Raw genomic sequence first — 24,069 nt, 5'->3', positions numbered from 1 at the left:
TGCTCATTTAGAGGAAAAGGTCTGGATTGTGTGAAATCATCCTAAATGGATAATACATGATGGAGTAAGGGCCCTATGGGAATATCTGGTTCTCTCTTTTCCATCCGTTTGTTGTCTTTACTGACCACATGGACGTGATTATCTGTGTGAGACACTGTGAAACAGGAGAAAGCTGTTGGGAGGAGGGATAAGAAGAAAGGGAGGCAGAGGAAAAAAGCTAGGGGGGGGGGGGGGGGCGGAGGGAGTGAGAACTAGCAGAAGGGGCAGAGTGGTTAAACGAAATGTTTGGGAGCAGTGGTCAAGATGGGATGTGGGAAGGAAGAGGTACAAAAAGGCTACACAAACTAATGGCGGGAGAGGACGCTATAAAGAGGGAGTGGTAGAATCGCAAGGAGGGAGGGAGGAAGGGCAGAGATTGTGTAGAGGTTTTATGGGAGGAGGTACAGTATAGATTTGAGCTGTTGACAGGATCTAGCAGCTGAGATTTGGCTGGTTTTACTCCTTAATAAACATCTACAGCACGTAGAGAGAGAGAGAGAGCAAGGGAGGGAGAGCAGATTGCCTCCAGCAGCTGTATTACTGTCATATACTCCTACGGCGCAAGGCAGTTTGTACAGGAATTGCGCAGAAATTCTCTTGTTTTAACTCCAGAAACCTCAAAATACAGGGTTGATTGAAAAGACAATATAGCAACATAAGGGAAAACAGGCCAAGCAGGCCGACATGTGAATTGGCAAAGACCAGAGCCCCAAGTAAATTTACGTGTGGTCTTGACGTGCAACCAGAGAATGAAACAAACTTTCTGGGTCACACTGGGTCAAGCTGTAACTTTATGATGGATAGCAGCACATTATTGGGCAGTGAGCTGAGTTTCCCGCCTATGTGCAAATTAGCGCTTCTCTGAGAGACCAAGAGGCTAAATAGAGCACAGTCCTAGAGCCAGCCTCTGTTAGACACTGAGGGTACAAAACATTAGGAACACCTGGTCTTTCCATGACATAGAAGGTGAATCCAGGTGAAAGCTATGATCCCTTATTGATGTCACCTGTTTAATCCACTTCAATCAGTGTAGATGAAGGGGAGGAGACAGGTTATAGAAGGATTTTTAAGCCTTGAAACAATTGAGACATGGATTGTGTGTGTGGCATTCAGAGGGTGAATGGGCAAGAAAAAATATGTAAGTGCCTTTGGTATGGCAGTAGGTGCCAGGCGCACCGGTTTGTGTCCAGAACTCCAACGCATCTGGGTTTTTCACACTCAACAGTTTCCCGTGAGTAACAAGAATGGTCCACCACCCAAAGGACATCCAGCCAACTTGACATAACCGTGGGAAGCATTAGAGTTAACATGGGCCAGCATCCCGATGGAACTCTTTCGACACCTTGTACTCCATGCCCTGACTTATTGAGGCTGTTCTCAGGGCAAAAGGGGGTGCAAGTCAATATTTGGAAGCTGTCCCTAATGTTTTGTACACTCAGTGTATAAACCCTAGCTCTTTTGAACTCTACGTCTACTCTGTGATCTGTCACTTGGTCCTGGTGTTTAGACTGGGCCATAGGTCTGTTCCTATAGCAATGGAATAACAACATTGAAACATTAGACTTATATACAGCATTGAAGCTGAACTGTGATACAATGGAATACCTTTGTTTGACCCACTGTGTCAACTTTAGGTGAGCACGGGGGGTGGGGTTGGCACTTCAGTGGCAATGGTATGGTCCTTAACGTGCAGACCTTGCCCAATATTTATTTTTCTCCCCCTTCTCTCTCATTCCTTCCTCCCTCATTTCCCAACAGTCTTTACCTTCACACCAGGGGTTGAACAGCATGACGATGTCTTTCCTGGGGTCGTGTGTGGTTGCAGACTCGCCCTTTGGAGACTCCACCGTCACGGTGAGCTTGTACTGGCCAATCACAGCTTTGGCGTGCGAGTTGACGGACAGCTTGATCCTGTTGCCGTTCCGCTCCACTATCTTGGCCTCCCAGCGGTCGTCCTCCAGCTCTTCCACCAATTGAATGATGACGTGCGTGTTCTTTGACACCATGGGGAGGGGTCCTGTCAGACACATTAGTAAACGGTTTGTCAGGTTATCATTTATGGTCATCATAAGCTTGTGCCAAATGGCGCCCTTATATAGTGTAGTGCACTATAGGGAATAGAGGGGCCATTTCAGGTAAAGCTTCAGGGAGATTGAAGAAGTGTAATATTGGTGTAAAATCATTGTAATAACAGTGTAGTGGTGCCTGAAACCCATCTCAACAAACTATGCAGTGTTCAGGACCATTGTGTTACTCCTAAAGATCGCCGTAAAGATTGATTGTTCTCTTATCTCTGATGGAAACCGTACCAACCCACATCGAATTCCTACTGCACCTTTCTTGGACTTAAGCCCTCACTCTTCACACAGAAAAAGTCCACAATACACACGCAATAATTGAAACCTGCTTTCAGTAAAATACACCATACGCACACACTAGTGTATGCACACACGCACACACATGGCTAACAGCTGCACTTGACTGGCACACACATCCTATTGCAGAGGCAGGAATCACATTCACCACATAACCAGAGGGATGGAAATTCCAACACCGTCACACTCCACTTGGCAAATGCCAATGCTGACTATTTATACAGAGTGAATGTGTGTGTAACTGCATGTGTGAAACAGCAAGAGAAAGCTCTGCAAACTATACCAGTTAAACACTGTCTTGAATTGAATTGACCTTAAAAGAGTTGAAATAAAGTTAAGATAGTGGAATGACAACGAGCGGCCTTTAAAGGTAAAGTGTAGTCTGCTGTGCAGGTACGTGAGAAAACCACAGTATCCACACCACTGTAATTCAGAGCCTGTTGTGCCAGAGAGTGACAGTGCCAAAACCAAATGTAAACCACAAGTGTGTCACTGTTATGCAGTTCAGTTCAGCTTAGGTAAACAGAGTTTAGTTCTGTGAAAACTCCACTGAGAGCAAATACACAGAACTCCTTCACACATACAGTAGGGTCTGAAGTTATTGACACCCTTGATAAAGATGAGCCAAAATTTACCATATCAAATAAATAATTGAAATACTGAGCTATGTTGTATGCTCAAAACATATGGGAGAATATATCATTTTATACTAATACAACTGCTCAGAGAGAGATTTTGTTTATCAAGTACTCATTTTGATATTCTTCGCCTGTGGTCACCGACTGCCCTCTTCAATTCAAACCACAGGTTTTCAATGGGATTCAAGATATGGCAATTGCAAAATGTTGATTTTGTGGTCAACCATTTCTTTGTGGATTTCGATGTGTGCTTGGTGTTATGGTCTTGCTGGAAGATCCACTTGCGGCCAAGTTTCCTGGCAGAGGCAAAGTTCACGATGCTGTTGACCTTAACAAGGGCCCCAGGACCAGTGGAAGCAAAATAGACCCATAACATCCAGTGGTGTGTATTCATGGTTGCCAAGGGAAGCCAGACTTCCCCCAAAAAATGTACCAAGAAATTAAAAGATTCTTTCGTCTCTCTGTGTTTCATAATTCTCCAATTCGCAAGAGGCTGAATGTATCTCACCAGAAAAAGCATCTGAGTGAGCAAAACAGCGTCCCTCTGTATCTGTATGTGTATCCCATCTATCGGATGCTGTCTGGTCATAAAGAGTATGGCATTGTTGCTACCTGTAGCATTGAATGCAAGGAAAGTCAGCGAGCATTTGGCCTCCCTTTATAAAATAAAAGCCAATTAGCGTTGAGCTAAACTGAGCTCAACTGAATGGTTCTGGCGCACCAAAAAAAGGGTCAATGGCCCATATCTTACCAATCACATCAAAAGCCATATGTCATTGACCAAATTTGTAAAAATTATTGCAACTCGCTGTGTTGTTGTGGCTAGCTAGCTAAAATTGGCCCTTTCCTAAATTAGCCATGGATGGAGATAGAGATTTGGACTTGTGGTTTTACTTAATTCTCTGTTCAGGCCAATGATTATGACGGTGATTCTGATCCAACCATAAATTCATACATTGTGACTCTGGCCTGAGAGGATGGAAGTTCAATATGTAGCTATATGTAGTAGGCTAATGTTTATATTTGGATGTAGTCTATCACAGTGCCATCCGTTTTGTCACCAACGCCCCATATACTATCCACCACTGTGACCTGTATGCTCTAGTTGGCTGGCCCTCACTACATATTCATCACCAAACCCACTGGCTCCAGGTCATCCGTAAGTCCTTGCTAGGTAAAGCCCCGACTTATCTCAGCTCACTGGTCACCATAGCAACACCCATCCATAGCACGTGCTCCAGCAGGTATATTTCACTGGTCATCCCCAAAGCCAACACTTACTTTGGCCGCCTTTCCTTCCAGTTCTCTGCTGCCAATGACTGGAAAGAATTTAAAAAATCACTGAATCCTTCTCTAACTTTAAGCATCATCTGTCAGAGCAGCTAACCGATCACTGTACATGTACACAGCCAATCTGTAAATAGCTCACCCAACTACCTCATCCCCATATTGTTACTTGTCCTCTTGCTATTTTGCACCCCAGTATCTCTACTTGCACATCATCATCTGCACATCTATCACTCCAGTGTTAATGCTGAACTGTAATTATTTCGCCTCTATGGCCTATTTATTGCCTTACCTCCCTACTCTTATACATTTGCACACACTGTACATAGATTTTTCTATTGTGTTATTGACTACGTTTGTTTATGTGTAACTGTGTTGTTGTTTTTGTCGCACTTTATCTTTGCCAGGTCACAGTTGGAAATGAGAACTTGTTCTCAACTGGTTAAATAAAGGTGAAATAAATAAATAACAAATGTTTATTTTTGCAATATTCAATTGGTCTTGTTGGACTCGGGAGAGGCAAAGGTCAAGAGCTGTGTGTCCTCTGAAACACGACCCAGCCAAGCTGCATTGCTTCTTGACACAATGCTCATTTAACCAGGAAGCCAGCCACACCAATGTGTCGGAGAAAACACCATACACCTGGCGACCGTGTCAGCGTGCATTGCGCCCGGCCCACCACAGGAGTGGCTAGAGCACAATGAGACAAGGACAACCCAGCCAGCCAGCCAAACCCTCCTCTAACCCGGACGATGCTGGCCAAAAGTGTGCTGCCTCACAGCCTGGGATCGAACCAGGATCGGAAGTGACACAGCTAGCAATGCGATGCTGTGCCTTAGACCGCTGCGCCACTCGGGAGGCCATAGTAGGCTAATGTTACTAGCTGGCCCATCAACTAGCTGGCCCATCATTGCCAATGAAAGGAAGTTAGGCTAGCGAGCAAACATGAACTTGATTGACCAGGCTTTGGGTCATGTAACTGTTTGTTAAATGCAATATGCTTTGTAGACTCCACCGGACAGATGTTGCTCTCCGGTTTTGTGATGAAAAAGGTGTGGTTGAATTTATTCTGCAGCTGTGTCTTCTTATTGTCTCGGCCTTAGACTTATATATCACGGTGGCAAGGCATATGAACTAACAGTTTATAGAGTGGTGCAGTGGTCTAAGACAAGAGGTGTCACTGCAGTACCTGGTACGAATCCAGGCTGCATCACATCTGGCTGTGATTGGGAGTCCCGTAGGGCGGTGCACAATTGGCCGAGTGTAGTCCGGGTTTGGCAGTTATTGTAAATAACAATGTGTTCTTTACTGACTTGCCTAGTTAAATAAAGAATAGGTTAAAAAAAAACAGCAAACTATGCAATTATCACAACACATAGGTTGTAATATACAGTGGGGAGAACAAGTATTTGATACACTGCCGATTTTGCAGGTTTTCCTACTTACAAAGCATGTAGAGGTCTGTAATTTTTATCATAGGTACACTTCAACTGTGAGAGACGGAATCTAAAACAAAAATCCAGAAAATCACATTGTATGATTTTTAAGTAATTCATTTGCATTTTATTGCATGACATAAGTATTTGATCACCTACCAACCAGTAAGAATTCCGGCTCTCACAGACCTGTTAGTTTTTCTTTAAGAAGCCCTCCTGTTCTCCACTCATTACCTGTATTAACTGCACCTGTTTGAACTCGTTACCTGTATAAAAGACACCTGTCCACACACTCAATCAAACTGACTCCAACCTCTCCACAATGGCCAAGACCAGAGAGCTGTGTAAGGACATCAAGGATAAAATTGTAGACCTGCACAAGGCTGGGATGGGCTACAGGACAATAGGCAAGCAGCTTGGTGAGAAGGCAACAACTGTTGGCGCAATTATTAGAAAATAGAAGAAAATAGAAGAAGTTCAAGATGATGGTCAATCACCCTCGGTCTGGGGCTCCATGCAAGATCTCACCTCGTGGGGCATCAATGATCATGAGGAAGGTGAGGGATCAGCCCAGAACTACACGGCAGGACCTGGTCAATGACCTGAAGAGAGCTGGGACCACAGTCTCAAAGAAAACCAGGCCCGTCTGAAGTTTGCCAATGACCATCTGGATGATCCAGAGGAGGAATGGGAGAAGGTCATGTGGTCTGATGATTCAAAAATAGAGCTTTTTGGTCTAAACTCCACTCGCCGTGTTTGGAGGAAGAAGAAGGATGAGTACAACCCCAAGAACACCATCCCAACCGTGAAGCATGGAGGTGGAAACATAATTCTTTGGGGATGCTTTTCTGCAAAGGGGACAGGACGACTGCACCGTATTGAGGGGAGGATGGATGGGGCCATGTATTGCGAGATCTTAGCCAACAACCTCCTTCCCTCAGTAAGAGCATTGATGATGGGTCGTGGCTGGGTCTTCCAGCATGACAACGACCCGAAACACACAGCCAGGGCAACTAAGGAGTGGCTCCGTAAGAAGTATCTCAAGGTCCTGGAGTGGCCTAGCCAGTCTCCAGACCTGAACCCAATAGAAAATCTTTGGAGGGAGCTGAAAGTCCGTATTGCCCAGCGACAGCCCCGAAACCTGAAGGATCTGGAGAAGGTCTGTATGGAGGAGTGGGCCAAAATCCCTGCTGCAGTGTGTGCAAACCTGGTCAAGAACTACAGGAAACGTATGATCTCTGTAATTGCAAACAAAGGATTCAGTACCAAATATTAAGTTCTGCTTTTCTGATGTATCAAATACTTATGTCATGCAATAAAATGCTAATTAATTACTTAAAAATCATACAATGTGATTTTCGGGATTTTTCTCACAGTTGAAGTGTACCTATGATAAAAATTACAGACCTCTACATGCTTTGTAAGTAGGAAAACCTGCAAAATCGGCAGTGTATCAAATACTTGTTCTCCCCACTGTATATACACTGCTCAAAAAAATAAAGGGAACACTTAAACAACACAATGTAACTCCAAGTCAATCACACTTCTGTGAAATCAAACTGTCCACTTAGGAAGCAACACTGATTGACAATAAATTTCACATGCTGTTGTGCAAATGGAATAGACAACAGGTGGAAATTATAGGCAATTAGCAAGACACCCCCAATAAAGGAGTGGTTCTGCAGGTGGTGACCACAGACCACTTCTCAGTTCCTATGCTTCCTGGCTGATGTTTTGGTTACTTTTGAATGCTGGCGGTGCTTTCACTCTAGTGGTAGCATGAGACGGAGTCTACAACCCACACAAGTGGCTCAGGTAGTGCAGCTCATCCAGGATGGCACATCAATGCGAGCTGTGGCAAGAAGGTTTGCTGTGTCTGTCAGCGTAGTGTCCAGAGCATGGAGGCGCTACCAGGAGACAGGCCAGTACATCAGGAGACATGGAGGAGGCCGTAGGAGGGCAACAACCCATCAGCAGGACCGCTACCTCCGCCTTTGTGCAAGGAGGAGCAGGAGGAGCACTGCCAGAGCCCTGCAAAATGACCTCCAGCAGCCCACAAATGTGCATGTGTCTGCTCAAACGGTCAGAAACAGACTCCATGAGGGTGGTATGAGGGCCCGACATCCACAGGTGGGGGTTGTGCTTACAGCCCAACACCGTGCAGGACGTTTGGCATTTGCCAGAGAACACCAAGATTGGCAAATTTGCCACTGGCGCCCTGTGCTCTTCACAGATGAAAGCAGGTTCACACTGAGCACATGTGACAGACGTGACAGAGTCTGGAGACGCCTTTGAGAACGTTCTGCTGCCTGCAACATCCTCCAGCATGACCGGTTTGGCGGTGGGTCAGTCATGGTGTGGGGTGGCATTTCTTTGGGGGGCCGCACAGCCCTCCATGTGCTCGCCAGAGGTAGCCTGACTGCCATTAGGTACCGAGATGAGATCCTCAGACCCCTTGTGAGACCATATGCTGGTGCGGTTGGCCCTGGGTTCCTCCTAATGCAAGACAATGCTAGACCTCATGTGGCTGGAGTGTGTCAGCAGTTCCTGCAAGAGGAAGGCATTGATGCTATGGACTGGCTCGCCCGTTCCCCAGACCTGAATCCAATTGAGCACATCTGGGACATCATGTCTCGCTCCATCCACCAACGCCACGTTGCACCACAGAATGTCCAGGAGTTGGCAGATGCTTTAGTCCAGGTCTGGGAGGAGATCCCTCAGGAGACCATCCGCCACCTCATCAGGAGCATGCCCAGGCGTTGTAGGGAGGTCATACAGGCACGTGGAGGCCACACACACTACTGAGCCTCATTTTGATATGTTTTAAGGACATTACATCAAAGTTGGATCAGCCTGTAGTGTGGTTTTCCACTTTAATTTTGAGTGTGACTCCAAATCCAGACCTCCATGGGTTGATAAATTTGATTTCCATTGATAAATTTTGTGTGATTTTGTTGTCAGCACATTCAACTATGTAAAGAAAAAAGTATTTAATAAGAATATTTCATTCATTCAGGATGTGTTATTTTAGTGTTCCCTTTATTTTTTTGAGCAGTGTATTTTTTCCTGGCTTGGCTTCCTCAGTGATTTTACCCACTCACAGCTACTGGTAACATCAAAGATCCACCACCATATTTTACAGTAGGTATGGGGTTATTTTCTTCTTATGCATCCTGATTTCGACGTTAAACCCACCACTGGTGTGTGTGGCCAAAGAGCTCTATTTTCATGTAATCTGACCATAGCTGTCACGCCCTGACCGTAGAGATCTTTTTCTGTCTCTATGTTTGGTCAGGGTGTGATTTGGGTGGGCATTCTATGTTCATTTTCTATGTTTTGTATTTCTTTGGTTTTGGCCGGGTGTGGTTCTCAATCAGAGGCAGCTGTCTATCGTTGTCTCTGATTGAGAACCATACTTAGGTAGCTTTTCCCCACCAATGCTTTGTGGGTAGTTGTTTTCTGTTTTTGTGTCTTCACCAGACAGAACTGTTTCGTGTTGTTACATTTTGTTATTTTGTCTCAGTGTTCAGTTTTTTTTATAAGTAATCATGAACACTTCCACACCTTCTTCATACGACGGCCGTTACAATAGCACCCGTTTCAACCCAAGTGCCAATGCCGTATAGCAAACTCCATGTGTTTACATTTGTTGGATGACATGAAAATAGAGCTCTTTGGCCACGCACACCAGTGGTGGGTTTGGTGTTGAAATGAGAATGCATAAGAGTCTTTCTATAAGTAAAGGGACCAATGTGTGACATCAGGGTCAACATTTCAAAATGGTTTGATATACATTTAAATATGATTTTCTTGTAGCTTCACATGTGTAGTTACAGGAATAAGAGTCTAGATTTAGGCACAATGATACCATGACTCCTAGCAACAACAAATCATTTACGTGTCATTCAAAATGTTCTTTGTCATGCCTCGTAGCCAGGGCTGTTTGTGCTTTAGTCAACTTCTCTATCAATTATAGACATGCTAAACCTATTTTTTTTTTTTTTAATATATATATATATATATAAAAACCACATTATTTCTATATTTGTAATAGTTGATATAATAATTTAATACAATAATATAATACAATGGGTTCTGTCAACAAAATCATTGACAATAATAACCAATAATGAAATCATTATAATCAGTAAACTCTTCAAGCAGTGTTTATGTGTGAAAACTAGACATCATGTCCTTGCTTCCTCTGTCCTTGTTTCCTCCACTCCTTGCCTTTCCTTGAAAGTGCATTGGAGCCCAATGTGGTTTGAGAGGGAGGTGAGCAATGGAGGAAACAAGGGTAGAATCTCAATTGCATTTCATTCATTCCTTAAGTCCTCTCTCCTCGCCTCCTTCTCAAGACCCATTGGATAAGAAGGTGAGAGGGGCGGGACCTCTGACCTTTTCATCCAATGGGTTTTGAGAAAGAGACAAGGAGAGAGAATGCAACGAATCAAGGAAATGCAATTGAGGACAGAGGAAGCAAGTACTTGACAGCTATTACATATTTTTGGACAGGGTCAGACTGACTGACTGACTGAGCTACCATAATACCTATGGCCTGTCCAGAAACAACCCCTAACCCCTACTGCCCAGTCTAGACACTTGTGGAGATCTGAGAGGGATTGATAGGTGGTGACATGGTGAGAGCACCACCTTACCCTCTGACAGGCTTGGTGGAATTTTGGCGGTATTGCTTACACCTGTCCAATTCTCTCAGATCTCCACAAGTGTCTAGGGGTAGGGGCTAGGGGTTGTTTCTGGACAGGATCGCACAACCCTTCGGGTGTGTGGTGGACCTACATCCCAACACTTGAGGAATTGCTTGGCTGTTTAATTCCATTGTTAGACATACAGATTTGTACAGGTGTAAGCTGGACACACTCACAGCACCCTATCAGACTGATCAGACAGGTCTGGGTGGCTGGAGACCTGCTGTAAACAGTGAACGGATATTCAGTACCAGTCAAACGTTTGGACACACCTACTCATTCAAGGGTTTTTCTTTATTTTTTACTATTTTCTACATTGTAAAATAATAGTGAAGACATCAAAACTATGAAATAACACATATGGAATCATGTAGTAACCAAGAAAGTGTTAAACAAATCCAAATATACTTTATATTTGAGATTCTTCAAGGTAGCCACCCTTTGCCTTGATGACAGCTTTGCACACTGTTGGCATGCTCTCAACCAGCTTCATGAGGTAGTCACCTGGAAGATATTTCAATTAACAGGTGTGCCTGTTTTGGTAAAAGCTGAGGGATGGGGCTAGAGAAATGTAACCACTCTCAGATGAATACACAGAGCAAGGACTGACCATCCATGATTTCAACATTATTGTTTTAACCATGCTATGAAGCAGTGTTGTTTACGTTTACAAAGTCGAAAAACATAGGAGAAAAACAAGCTTATATTTTGGGTTCTCAAGGAGTGATTTTATTTATTTATCCGTTATTTTACCAGGTAAGTTGACTGAGAACACGTTCTCATTTGCAGCAACGACCTGGGGAATAGTTACAGGGGAGAGGAGGGGGATGAATGAGACAATTGTAAACTGGGGATTATTAGGTGACCGTGATGATTGAGGGCCAGATTGGGAATTTGATAGTGATAGTTGAACTAAACTCATGAGGCATTTATAAGTTATATTCTTCAAGAATCAAAGGATATATATTATTCTAAGTCCAAAAATGGATGTAGCAACTACATTTAAGTCTATCAAAAGTGTGCAAGTTTGAGCGTGTGTCCATTAGGCATAAGGATTTCTTTTTTTTTATCAGCATGAATTAGATTGAGCAATAAAATCCCCACTTTTATTCTATAGGCTGGGATCCGCACTATGCTGCTGTTGCAAGAGTGCATTTTTCACTGGCTGTCCACTGGTTTCAAAAACAATGATTGATAGGCAGCATAAACTTGTTGAATTCAACCATTATTGACTTCAAATACACATTTAGATTTGTGAACAGCCATCCACAACAACCCACAATCCATAAGGCGCAAAAAGCTAAATGAGAGAGCAGCAGTGTGATTCACATCAATGCACTATGTAAATATCATTAATAAGTGAAATCCGTATCGCCATAGTCTACACCACTGCCGTCATCCTTACCTCCAAGCGTTTATTCAAGTTGGATAATCTTTGGATGTCGACAGCAGTCGCACCTTTGGAAGACATAGCTTGGACTGTATCCTACAAAAGCCTATTCCTGCTCTGTTCCCGCGATCCATCAAACACATTTGGTGTGTCATCATAGCGGTCTCTGACTTGTGGTCAGACTCCCTTTTTTCAATGCTGATTTGTAATGTTATTGAGAAAACAGAGAAGTGTCAAAGATTTTTTATCCGCAATCATCTTTTCTGAATATAAAAGTGATTTTCTAAGTAATCATCTAGTTTTTCAAAAGTATCTGTTATCTCATAAAAAATATTTTTGCTGGTAATTTAACGAATTACAGTTACCGTTTTTTTAGTAATCCCCCAACCATGGCCCTAGCTATAGTTAGTCAGTGGTTAGTCACATCTAACTAGTCAGTGGTTGCACATCTAACTAGCTGGAATGAAGCAAAGGTGTGACATGCAAATACTGTACCAGTCAAAAGTTTGGACACACCTACTCATTCAAGGGTTTTTCTTTATTTTCACTATTTTCTGCTTTGTAGAAGAACTATGAAATAACACATATGGAATCATGTAGTAACCAAAAAAGTTAAGGTTAACGTTTTTCGTCATGAATCTGGAGGCAGATCTGCAGAGTGGTCACTAGCTGGCACTGCCACAAAGTCATAAAATATGATTTTAAACATAACCCTGACCTTAACCCTAACTTTAACCACACTGCTAACCTTAATGCCTAACCTTAACCTTAAAAGGGATAATCCACCCCCAGAAAAAAGAACAATTTCCCCCATAATTAAGTGGTCTGTCTGTGAAATCAGGAAATTGTGTAGGAATGCGTCATAGCTACATGGTTCTCGTCACTGTGGATAACACACTATCACATTTCATAACGCTTTTAAAATAATTACCTGCACTCCAGATCGCCAAATAAGCCTATATCAGTGGTGGTCGGTGCCATTTAAAATGAGGGAGGACGATTTTGTTTTTCATGAGCATGGCCTTCTATTATGACTGTCATTCATATTATATTCACCCAGTTCAATGTACATTGAGAGGTTTAGGCTACTACATGATACTCATTTTCCCTATACCCATAATGAGGTTGCTACAACCTAACCTATAAATGACGGTTTACAACGTAGGTGCACACAGGTCGAGAGAAAAATGTGTGACACATTCAATACCGCCTTGCACACTCTTGCCTGCATCTAGCTGATCTAGGGTGTAATTATTAGTCCAACAGTTACAAACGAGAGTTTCTATTGGACAAATTCCAGTATGTTTATCACCGTTCCATTTGCTTCCATTTAATAAACGTTTTTCAACAGAATCACATATAAACACAGTACACTTTCATAGCAGCCACGTTGTATTCCTTCTCGCATCTACAGGCGCTCCTCCTCTCACCTTTTCCCTTCCCTTGTGTACTTCAATGCACAACACATAAGCTGTGTGTGACCAACCAAGCAAAAAAACTTCCCAAGCCAAACCATATCATAACAATCATGCAGTACAGTATACAGTCAGTAAGCAGTTTAGCAGTTACACCGGCAGGCACTGGTGGCAGTACATATATAAAACCAAACGCTTACGTTGACTTAGAAGAGTTCCAGTGTTGTGTTGGATAGTCATAGCCAGCTAGCTAACATAGCATCCCTCTGCTTGAGCCGGGTGTAGGCTAAACTAGCTAGCTGCATATGCTAGCTAAGTATGTACAAAAAAAGCATCTCTCTCTCTCTCTTGCTTCTCCTTAATTTTGAAAGAAATGTATTTGTTCAAAACTGTTCAACTATTGTCTTTCTCTCACTTTGAGTCAGTGACTCACCACATTTTATTCATCGCAGTGCTAAATATCTGTAGATTATGCTTTCAGTACTAGATTCATTCTTTCCCCAATTTTTGGAGCATACAATATAGCTCAGTGTTTGAATAATTGACTTTATACAGTATATTTTGCTCTTCTTTATCAAGGCTGTCAATCATTTCTAACCCCACTGTATATAGTACATCATAAAGTGTCTGTGTCTTTGTGCATAGGCCAAATAAAATACAATTTTATTGGTCACATACACATGGTTAGCAGATGTTAACGCGAGTGTAGCGAAATGCTTGTGCTTCTAGTTCCGACCGTGCAGTAATATTTAACAAGTAATCTAACATTTTCCCAACAACTACCTTTTACACACAAGTTTAAAGGAATGAATATGAATATGTACATATAAATATATGGATGAGCGATGGCCGAACGGCATAGGCAAGATGCAGTAGATGGTATAGAGTACAGTATATACATATGAGATGAGTAATGTCAGGTATGTAAACATTATATAAATGTCTTCTCATATAAAGTGGCATTGTTTAAAGTAGCTAGTGATACATTTATTGCATCTAATTTTTAATTATTAAAGGGGCTAGAGATTTGAGTCAGTATGTTGGCAGCAGCCACTCAATGTTAGTGATGGCTGTTTAACAGTCTGATGGCCTTGCGATAGAAGCTGTTTTTCAGTCTCAGCTTTGATGCACCTGTACTGACCTCGCCTTCTGGATGATAACGGGATGAACAGGCAGTGGCTCGGGTGGTAGTTGTCCTTGATGATCTTTTTGGCCTTCCTGTGACATCGGGTGGGTCGGTGTCCTGGAGGGCGGGTAGCTTGCCCTCGGTGATGCGTTGTGCAGACCTCACTACCCTCTGGAGAGCCTTATGGTTGTGGGCGGAGCAGTTGCCGTACCAGGCGGTGATACAGCCCGACAGGATGCTCTCAATTGTGCATCTGTAAAAGTTTGTGAGTGTTTTTGGTGACAAGCCAAATTTATTCAGCCTCCTGAGTTTGAAGAGGCGCTGTTGCGCCTTCTTCACCACGCTGTCTGTATGGGTGGACCATTTCAGTTTGTCAGTGATGTGTACGCCGAGGAACTTAAAACTTTCCACCTTCTCCACTACTGTCCTGTCGATGTGGAGAGGGGGGGGGGGGGGGGGGGGTGTGCGCTCCCTGTGCTGTTTCCTGAAGTCCACGATCATCTCCTTTGTTTTGTTGACGTTGAGTGTGAGGTTATTTTCCTGACACCACACTCCAAGGGCCCTCACCTTCTCCCTGTAGGCCGTCTCGTCATTGTTGGTAATCAAGCCTACCACTGTAGTGTCATTTGCAAACTTGATGACTGTGTTAGAGGCGTGCATGGCCACACAGTCATGGGTGAACAGGGAGTACAGGAGAGGGCTGAGAACGCACCCTTGTGGGGCCCCAGTGTTGAGGATCAGCGGGGTGGAGATGTTGTTTCCTACCCTCACCACCTGGGGGCGTCCTGTCAGAAAGTCCAGGACCCAGTTGCACAGGGTGGGGTTGAGACCCAGGGTCTCGAGCTTAATGACGAGTTTGGAGGGTACTATGGTGTTAAATGCTGAGCTGTAATCGATGAAAAGCATTGTTACATTGGTATTCCTCTTGTCCAGATGGGTTAGGGCAGTGTGCAGTGTGATTGCGAATATGTCGTCTGTGGACCTATTGGGGCGATAAGCAAATTGGAGTGGGTCTAGGGTGTCAGGTAGGGTGGAGGTGATAAGATCCTTGACTAGTTTCTCAAAGCACTTCATGATGACAGAAGTGATTGCTACGGGGCAATAGTAGTTTAGCTCAGTTACCTTAGCTTTCTTGGGAACAGGAACAATGGTGGCCCTCTTGAAGCATGTGGGAACAGCAGCCTGGGATAGGGATTGATTGAATATGTCCGTAAACACACCAGCCAGCTGGTCTGTGCATGCTCTGAGGACGCGGCTAGGGATGCCGTCTGGGCCGGCAGCCTTGCGAGGGTTAACACGTTTAAATGTTTTACTCATGTTGGCTGCGGTGAAGGAGAGCCTGCAGGTTTTGGTAGCGGGCCATGTCGGTGGCACTGTATTGTCCTCAAAGCGAGCAAAGAAGTTGTTTAGTTTGTCTGGGAGCAAGACATCAAGGTCCGCGACGGGTTTTCTTTTTGTAGTCCGTGATTGACTGTAGACCCTGCCACATACCTCTCGTGCCTATTCAATCTCTGTGCCCCATGTTGGGTGTCAATCTCTGTGCCCGCTGTTGGGTCTCTCTCTCTCTCTCTCTCTCTCTCTCTCTCTCTCTCTCTCTCTCTCTCTCTCCCTATACTGTATATATATATATATATATATATATACACACAAGTCAAAGATTTCCTTAACTCTGGGTCAGTTACAGTGGTCAGGTATTCTGCCACTGTGTACTCTCTGTTCAGGGCCAAATAGAATTCTAGTTTGCTCAGTTTTGCTCAGTTTTTTGTTTTCTCATGATTTGGTTGGGTCTAGTTGTGTTGCTCTCCTGGTGCTCTGTGGGGTCTGTTTGTGTTTGTGATCAGAGCCCCAGGACCAGCTTGCTTATGGTGCTCTTCTCCAGGTTTATTTCTCTGTAGGTAATGGCTTTGTTATGGAAGGTTTGGAAATTGCTTCCTTTTAGGTGGTTGTAGAATTTAACGTCTCTTCTTTTTTGCCAGATCCTAATTGGTATGTCAAATTTTATGTTCCTTTTGATGGCATAGAAGGCCCTTCTTGCCTTGTCTCTCAGATCGTTCACAGCATTGTGGAAGTTACCTGTGGCGCTGATGTTTAGGCTCAGGTATGTATAGGTTTTGTATACTTTAGGGTAACGGTGTCTAGATGGAATTTGTATTTGTGGTCCTGGGAACTGAACCTTTTTTGGAACACCATTATTTTTGTGTTACTGAGATTTCCTGTCAGGGCCCAGGCCTGACAGAATCTGTGCAGAAGATCCAGGTGCTGCTGTAGACCCTCCTTGGTTGGGGACTGAAGCACCAGATCATCAGCAAACAGTAGACATTTGACTTCAGATTCTAGTAGGGTGAGGCCGGGTGCTGCAGACTGTTCTACTGCCCTTGCCAATTTGTATATGTATGTATATGTATATGTCTGTATTTTCAATTTCTTTGATGAAGTCTGGGTTCCTGCTCTTTAGGCCAAATGATGACCTCAGACCTTGTATATTCCAGGATGAGATTGTAAAAGCTTTGTGTTCCATAGTGTCCAGTGTTGATTTTGTGAGGTTTAGGTCCAGACCATTACAGTAGGTGTGAGCAGAGCATGTTGAGCATGTGATACATACTTCTTAGGTCGCAGGATGGGGCTTGGGCAGGTGTAATAGTGGGGGTTGGGCCTGTTGCTCTGCTCACGGCCTGGACATATGTCCTGCTGTCATGTTGAGATCCTTGCTGCAGTGGTGGGGGGCATGGGTTGGGCAGAAGGAGTGTAACCGATGTGAAATGGCTAGCTAGTTAGCGGTGGTGCGCGCTAATAGCGTTTCAGTCAATAACGTCACTCGCTTTGAGACCTTGAAGCCGGGTCACAGCACCAATATAACAGTTTAACTTTAGTCCGTCCCCTCGCCCCGACCCGGGCGCGAACCAGGGACCCTCTGCACACATCAACAACAGTCACCCACAAAGCATTGTTACCCATCGCTCCACAAAAGCCATGGCCCAGAGCAAGTGACGTCACCGATTGAAAGGCTATTAGCGCGCACCACCGCTAACTAGCTAGCCATTTCACATCCGTTACAGGAGCATAGGTCTGATATGGGGGGGCTATATAGAGTGTGGCCAGGGTTTGCTTGGGGTGGTCTTAGCTGGTTGGGGTATGGCTGGTGATGCAGTGGTCTGGGTGTAGGTCCTCTTGACGTGGGTTCTCTCGGTGCAGGTCCTTTAGGAGGGGGTCTTGCAAGTCTGGGAGGCTGGTCTGGGCGGGGTGTCCGTTGCTCTGTTGTTCCTGTGAGGTGCTGGGGCTATGGTTGAGGTTGACGTCCTTCAGGGTCCTGGCAAAAGTTGGGATTGCTGCCTTGTAAAGGCGAACCTGGTCGTAAAGGCTGTTCAAGTCCAGGGTGGAGTGGTGGGCCAGGTAGACATTAGGTTTTGAGGCAAAGTCTTGCTGGTCTATTTTGTGGGTTTGTTCTGTCTGTATTGTGTGGACTAGCTCTCTCACCTATTTGAGCAGCTAACCAATCGCTGCAGCTGTACATAGCCCATCTGTAAATAGCCCATCCAATCTACCTTCCTCATCCCCATATTGTTTTTTTATTTACTTTTCTGCTCTTTTGCACACCAGTATTTCTACTTGCACATCATCATCTGCACATCTATCCCTCCAGTGTTAACTTGCTAAATTGTAATTACTTCGCTACTATGGCCTATTTATTGCCTTACCTTCTCACGCCATTTGCACACACTGTATATAGACTATAGACTATTTATATATATATTTTTTTTAAATTAGCGCAGCCATGTCCTGCACCATTACTGTCCCAGACTTGCAGACATTGACAGAGGTTGTTTGAATTTCCTCAAAGTCTAGTATTCTAAGTTTCCACCCTGGGCCAATACCCTCTCTCTTGACAAAGGTGTAGTGTGCTCTTATAGCACTTTGCCATGACAGGGGATGGTCTGTGTGGAAAATGAAGTTGCTAAAGGTTCCCCTCTTCGTAGCAGTCAGTAACTAGTGTCTCTGGATTGTCTTTGAAGAGCTTTTTTTTTGTACTTATTCTGTCCGTGTATTGTTATTTTCAATATCCATGGGGTACTGTATTGTAATAACTACTGGACAGGGATATGCCATGGGGGCTTCAAAGGCCTCTACATTTGGTTGGGGGAGTGGGCTGTGGAACTCTCCTGCCATTGTTAGGTTCAATAGATTTCACACCTCTCACTTCACACTTCAGTGCTAATTGATCAGGTCAGTTTCTTTCATAGCAGCTTGGTAGCTTTGTTTTATTTTTTTTAACATTTTTTTTAATTTCACCTTTATTTAACCAGGTAGGCTAGTTGAGAACAAAATCTAATTTACAACTGCGACCTGGCCAAGATAAAGCAAAGCAGTTCGACACATACAACAACACAGAGTTACACATGGAATAAACAACATACATTCAATAATACAGTAGAAAAAAAGTCTATATACATTGTGTGCAAATGAGGTGGGACAAGGGAGGTACTGCAATAAATAGGCCATGGTGGCGAAGTAATTACAATAAAGCAATTAAACACTGGAATGGTAGATGTACAGAAGATGAATGTGCAAGTAGAGATACTGGGGTGCAAAGGAGCAAGATAAATAAATAAATACAGTATTGGGATGAGGTAGTTGGATGGCCTTTTTACAGATGGGCTATGAACAGGTGCAGTGATTTGCTTTGGGGGGAAATTGGCTTTGGGGGTGACCAGTGAGATATACCTGCTGGAGCGCGTGCTACGGGTGGGTGCTGCTATGGTGACCAGTGAGCTGAGATAAGGCGGGGCTTTACCTAGCAAAGACTTGTAGATGACCTGGAGCCAGTGGGTTTGGCGACGAGTATGAAGCGAGGGCCAGCCAACGAGAGCGTACAGGTCGCAATGGTGGGTAGTATCTGGGGCTTTGGTGACAAAACGGATGGCACTGTGATAGACTGCATCCAATTTGTTGAGTAGAGTGTTTGGAGGTTATTTTGTAAATGACATCGCCGAAGTCGAGGATCAGTAGGATGGTCAGTTTTACGCGGGTATGTTTGGCAGCATGAGTGAAGGATGCTTTGTTGTGAAATAGGAAGCCGATTCTAGATTACATTTTGGATTAGAGATGTTTAATGTGAGTCTGGAAGGAGAGTTTACAGTCTAACCAGACACCTTGGTATTTATAGTAGTCCACATATTCTAAGTCAGAATCGTCCAGAGTAGTGATGCTGAACGGGTGGGCAGGTGCGGACAGCGATTGGTTGAAGAGCATGCATTTCGTTTTTAGTTGGAGGCCACGGAAGGAGAGTTGTATGGCATTGAAGCTCGTCTGGAGGTTAGTTAACACAGTGGCCAAAGAAGGGCCAGAAGTAATAAATAGTAGCCTTATTTATTAAGCTATATATAACAAAATTACCTAGAGAATATTGTATTTTACTTTTTGGCTTCAGAAGCAGCTTCAGACTGAATATTACTCACTCAGTTTTGCGTTGGATGGTTTTTCCACAGTCTGCTGTGTTTCTTCAGCAGGTTTAGGTTTGTTAGAGGTTTTGTCTTGATAGTCCTTGGTAGTAATAGTCCATTCAGGTAATTTTGTCCAAAATCAAGGTTTTAGGTATGGAATTGTGATTTGGATTGAAGGTTTTGATGTTGAGGTTAGTATCCTGCAAAAGTCCTAGTGAAAAAAAATCACGTTTATCTACATTTATCCAACTCTAATTCTATATTTTTGCAGAAGAACTCAGGAGCCCATGTTCACTGGTGTCTCTGTTAGTGTCCTCTTGTCTGGACCTCATTACTACGGAGGTTTAGAGTGTGAAGACCACAGTCACAGCCTCTCACTAATCAAACACAGCACTGAACACATTTCCATCAACTGTGTGTCTTGGGTGAGGGGTTGTGCATGTTGGGTGGGGGCTTTTGTGTATGTGCATGTGTGCGTGCCCGTGTGTGCGTGCGTGTTTGTGTGTCTGTGTGTAAGCAATGTGAATAATGTGAACAATTCTCATGTGTCACAGCTGCTTCAGCCTGTGTTCCCTCCCTGTTTCCGGGGAGCCTGGGAAACTGCTGGACACATATGTCCTACTACTCCACACTGTATGATATGATGTTGTATGCAAAAAACATACTGTACCAAGGAATATAACACAATAGCCTTTTTGTGACAGACATCAAGGTCAGACTTACCTGTCTTGAGGTCCAGGTGGAGTTTGTCTGTGTTGGAGTTGAAAGGTCGCGACAGGTCCAGTTCTATCTGGAAGGTCTGGCCACGTCGGATGATGAGCGCGTTGCCATGGTAACGGTCGGTGTGATGCTCCATGCGGTTCTGACCCGTTTTAGAGCTCAGTAGATCCACCGAGTGCACTGACAACATCAACTCTGAGAGAGCGAGAGAGAGAGAGAGAGAGAGAGAGAGAGAGAGAGAGAGAGAGAGAGAGAGAGAGAGAGAGAGAGAGAGAGAGAGAGAGAGAGAGAGAGAGAGAGAGAGAGAGAGAGAGAGAATATGCAATGGTCATTGCTTATAGGTAGGGCCAGGATTTTTTCCCATCTACATGGGCTTAGCATTATGAACTAATTAACTTGACTGAGACTATACCTTCCAGCTCATTGTCTCCAGTGTGGGGCTGAGGGGGCTCAGGAAGCGGGGCCGGTTTCACCACTTCGTCCTTGACAACTGTATCTGTGATGTCGTACAAGCTGCTCTGGCGTGGCCAGCAGCAGCATATCTTCTGAAAACCCTGGAGACAGCCCCCCTGCTCCTTAGACTTCGCCTCCTCCTGGTTGGTTGCCTCTACTATGGTCAGGGCATTGCCATGGAAACGGCCCCGATCAGAACCGCTCGCCGTCAATCGTTCTCCTGGCATTCTGAAAGGGGTGCTACAAAAGATAAAGTTAGAGATGAGATAGTAAGATTGAGATTGTAAGAAACCGTAAGATTGGTCATGCAGACAGTCATAAATAAATAATAATGATGCATAATGAGGAGTGCCCAGTTAAAAAAAAAAGTAAAATATAGGAGAAAAGAGAAATTGACTGAGAACAATCTATGAAATAACATCAAATGAAGATGCAAAAGCATGTCAACAATTCAATGTGAGAGAGGTTAAGTGCACACATATCAGCCGGACAACACAGCGCACAATTGTCTACTGAGAAAGACTGTTAACATTACTACTCCTATAGTTCAGCCTGTGTTTCCCCAATGTAAACCTCTCTTCTGCATGTTCTCTCTGCTTACATATCTTCTCCACCTCTTTTCCTCCCTCCATTCCTGAAACCAGCTTGTTTTCTTCTTAAACTTTTCCTACAATTACACCATTCTTGACTCACACTCTTTACAACAGCCTGCTGTTCCCAAATTCCCCAAACACCCCAACATTCCTCTTGACTGATACCCGACCCTATAGCCCCACCCAGCCACAGATGTGTGTGTAATCTCTAGATATGATGGGGACCATTTACCATATTGTCATGACAATGCAAAATGCTTCGTTATTCAGTTAGTCTAGTTCATCTGTTTATACCACCATTCATCGAACTGCAAGGTTAAAAGAACCATGAGACTATGAAACTCTGGATCCAGGCTACAAATCTAAACATAATGGGGGTTCAAAGGTCAAATGTCAAAGGTCAGGAGAGGTAAAAACAAGAGCATGAGGCATGTTTACAAGAAGACCAAGATAAGTTTCCAACCATGGTCTCCATCTGTTTCTTTCGGCTGTGTCTAAACAAAAAAGCCACTTTGGCTCAGGCCTGGGTTATCTCCCAGGACACAAACAATGAAGTCCCTGTGGAGCCAGTTTGGTCTGATGAATCCCTTTTGTAAAACACTCACTGCCCTAATGAGCCATAAGCCCTGCACATAGTTAGGAGAAATAAAAGCAGAGTTGTAAACAATTATGTTTACTTTTATGATTTGCATTGGCAAGACAGAACAGCTGCCTCCGGTAAGACAAGTGGTGGCGGTCTGTGTCTATTTGTCAATAACAGCTGGTGCGCAAAATCAAATATTATTCTTGAGGTTTTGCTCACCTGAGGTAGAGTATCTCATGATAACCTGTAGACCACACTATTTACCAAGAGAGTTTTATTCTAAGACCGCACTCAACGAGCTGTATAAAGCCATAAGCAAACAAGAAAATGCTCATCCAGAGGCGGTGCTCCTAGTGGCTGGGGACTTTAATGCAGGGAAACTTAAATCCGTTTTACCTCATTTCCACCATCATGTCACATGTGCAACCAGAGGGGGAAAAAAACTCTAGACCACCTTTACTCCACACACAGACATGCATACAAAACCCTCCCTCACCCTCCATTTGGCAAATCTGACCATAATTATATCCTCCTGATTCCTGCTTACAAGCAACAACTAAAGCAGGAAGTACCAGTGACTCACTCAATATGGAAGTGGTCAGATGACGCAGATGCTAAGCTACAGGACTGTTTGGCTAGCACAGACTGGAATATGTTCTGGGAGTCATTCGATGGCATTGAGGAGTACACCACATCAGTCACCGGCTTCATTAATAAGTGCATCGATGACGTTGTCCCCCACAGTGACCGTACGTACATACCCAAACCAGAAGCCATGTGTAGGAGCCGTTTTGGCCTGTTTATGTGATGTGCATATGTTGTCTGTCAAGGGTTATTTTGTAATTGTATTGTATACTAGAGGGCATTAAATGTTGGGGTCATGGGTCACTGGTCACATGTGTATATAGGTAGCACAGGTGACCAGGAAGAGTTAGCACAGGTGAGAGGAGAGGGCATACAGTTCTTACCGTATCACAGATATAGCTTATAGAATGCATCTCTCTGTACCTTTTTGTATAGGAATATGTGTTTTGGAGCTATTCATATTTTATATGTGCAATACAGGGGAACTTCACACCAAAAGAGTAACGTTTGGAAAGTTGTTATGGACAGCTCTCTCCTGTGCCAGTGGCTTTTCGTAGGGAATCTCAGTGCTAGAGGCGTCACTACAGACACACTGGTTTGAATCCAGGCTGTATCACAACCGGCCATGATTGGGAGATCCATAGGGCGTTGCACAATTGGCCCACCGTCGTCCGGGTTTGGCCAGTGTAGACTGTCATTGTAAATAAGAATTTGTTCTTAAGTGACTTGCCAAGTTAAATAAAGGTTAAATTCACATCTGTAGCCATGAAGTGCTCACATGAACACCATCATCACAGAAACCCTAGACCCACTCCAATTTGCATACCGCCCCAACAGATCCACAGATGACGGAGTCTCTATTACACTCAACACTGCCCTTTCCCACTTGGACAAAAGGAACCTACGTGAGAATGCTGGTCATTGACTACAGCTCAGCGTTCAACACCATAGGGCCCACAAAGCTCATCACTAAGCTAAGGACCATTGGACTAAACACCTGCACCTGGATCCTGGACTGCCTGATGGGCCTCCCCCAGGTGGTAAGGGTAGGCAACAACACATCTGCCACGCTGATCCTCAACACAGGGGCCCCTCAGGGGTGCATGCTTAGTCCCCTCCTGTAATCCCTGTTCACCCATGACTGCATTGCCAAGCACGACTCCAACACCATCAATACGTTTTCCGATGACATAACGGTGGTAGGCCTGATCACCGACGACGATGAGACCGCCTATAGGGAGGAGGTCAGAGACGTTGCAGTGTGGTGCCAGGACAACAACCT

General features: G+C 44.2%; 1 protein-coding gene across 1 annotated transcript in view; it reads right to left on the bottom strand.

The window, feature by feature from the left end:
• The window catches only part of LOC139559626 (protein-glutamine gamma-glutamyltransferase K-like), a 48,321-nt gene that overhangs the window by 13,474 nt on the left and 10,778 nt on the right, over positions 1-24,069 (bottom strand). The window contains exons 2-4 of the mRNA XM_071375776.1: positions 20,986-21,266; positions 20,577-20,768; positions 1,805-2,056 (exon numbers count right to left, since the gene is read on the bottom strand). Of these exons, the coding sequence (XP_071231877.1) occupies positions 1,805-2,056; positions 20,577-20,768; positions 20,986-21,253 (712 nt within the window). The 5' untranslated portion in view covers positions 21,254-21,266. The remainder of the gene's footprint in view (positions 1-1,804; positions 2,057-20,576; positions 20,769-20,985; positions 21,267-24,069) is intronic.

Source organism: Salvelinus alpinus, chromosome 30 (assembly GCF_045679555.1).
Source record: "Salvelinus alpinus chromosome 30, SLU_Salpinus.1, whole genome shotgun sequence".
In the NCBI taxonomy this organism is placed as follows: domain Eukaryota; kingdom Metazoa; phylum Chordata; class Actinopteri; order Salmoniformes; family Salmonidae; genus Salvelinus; species Salvelinus alpinus.
This window is presented reverse-complemented; position numbering and strand designations above follow the sequence as displayed.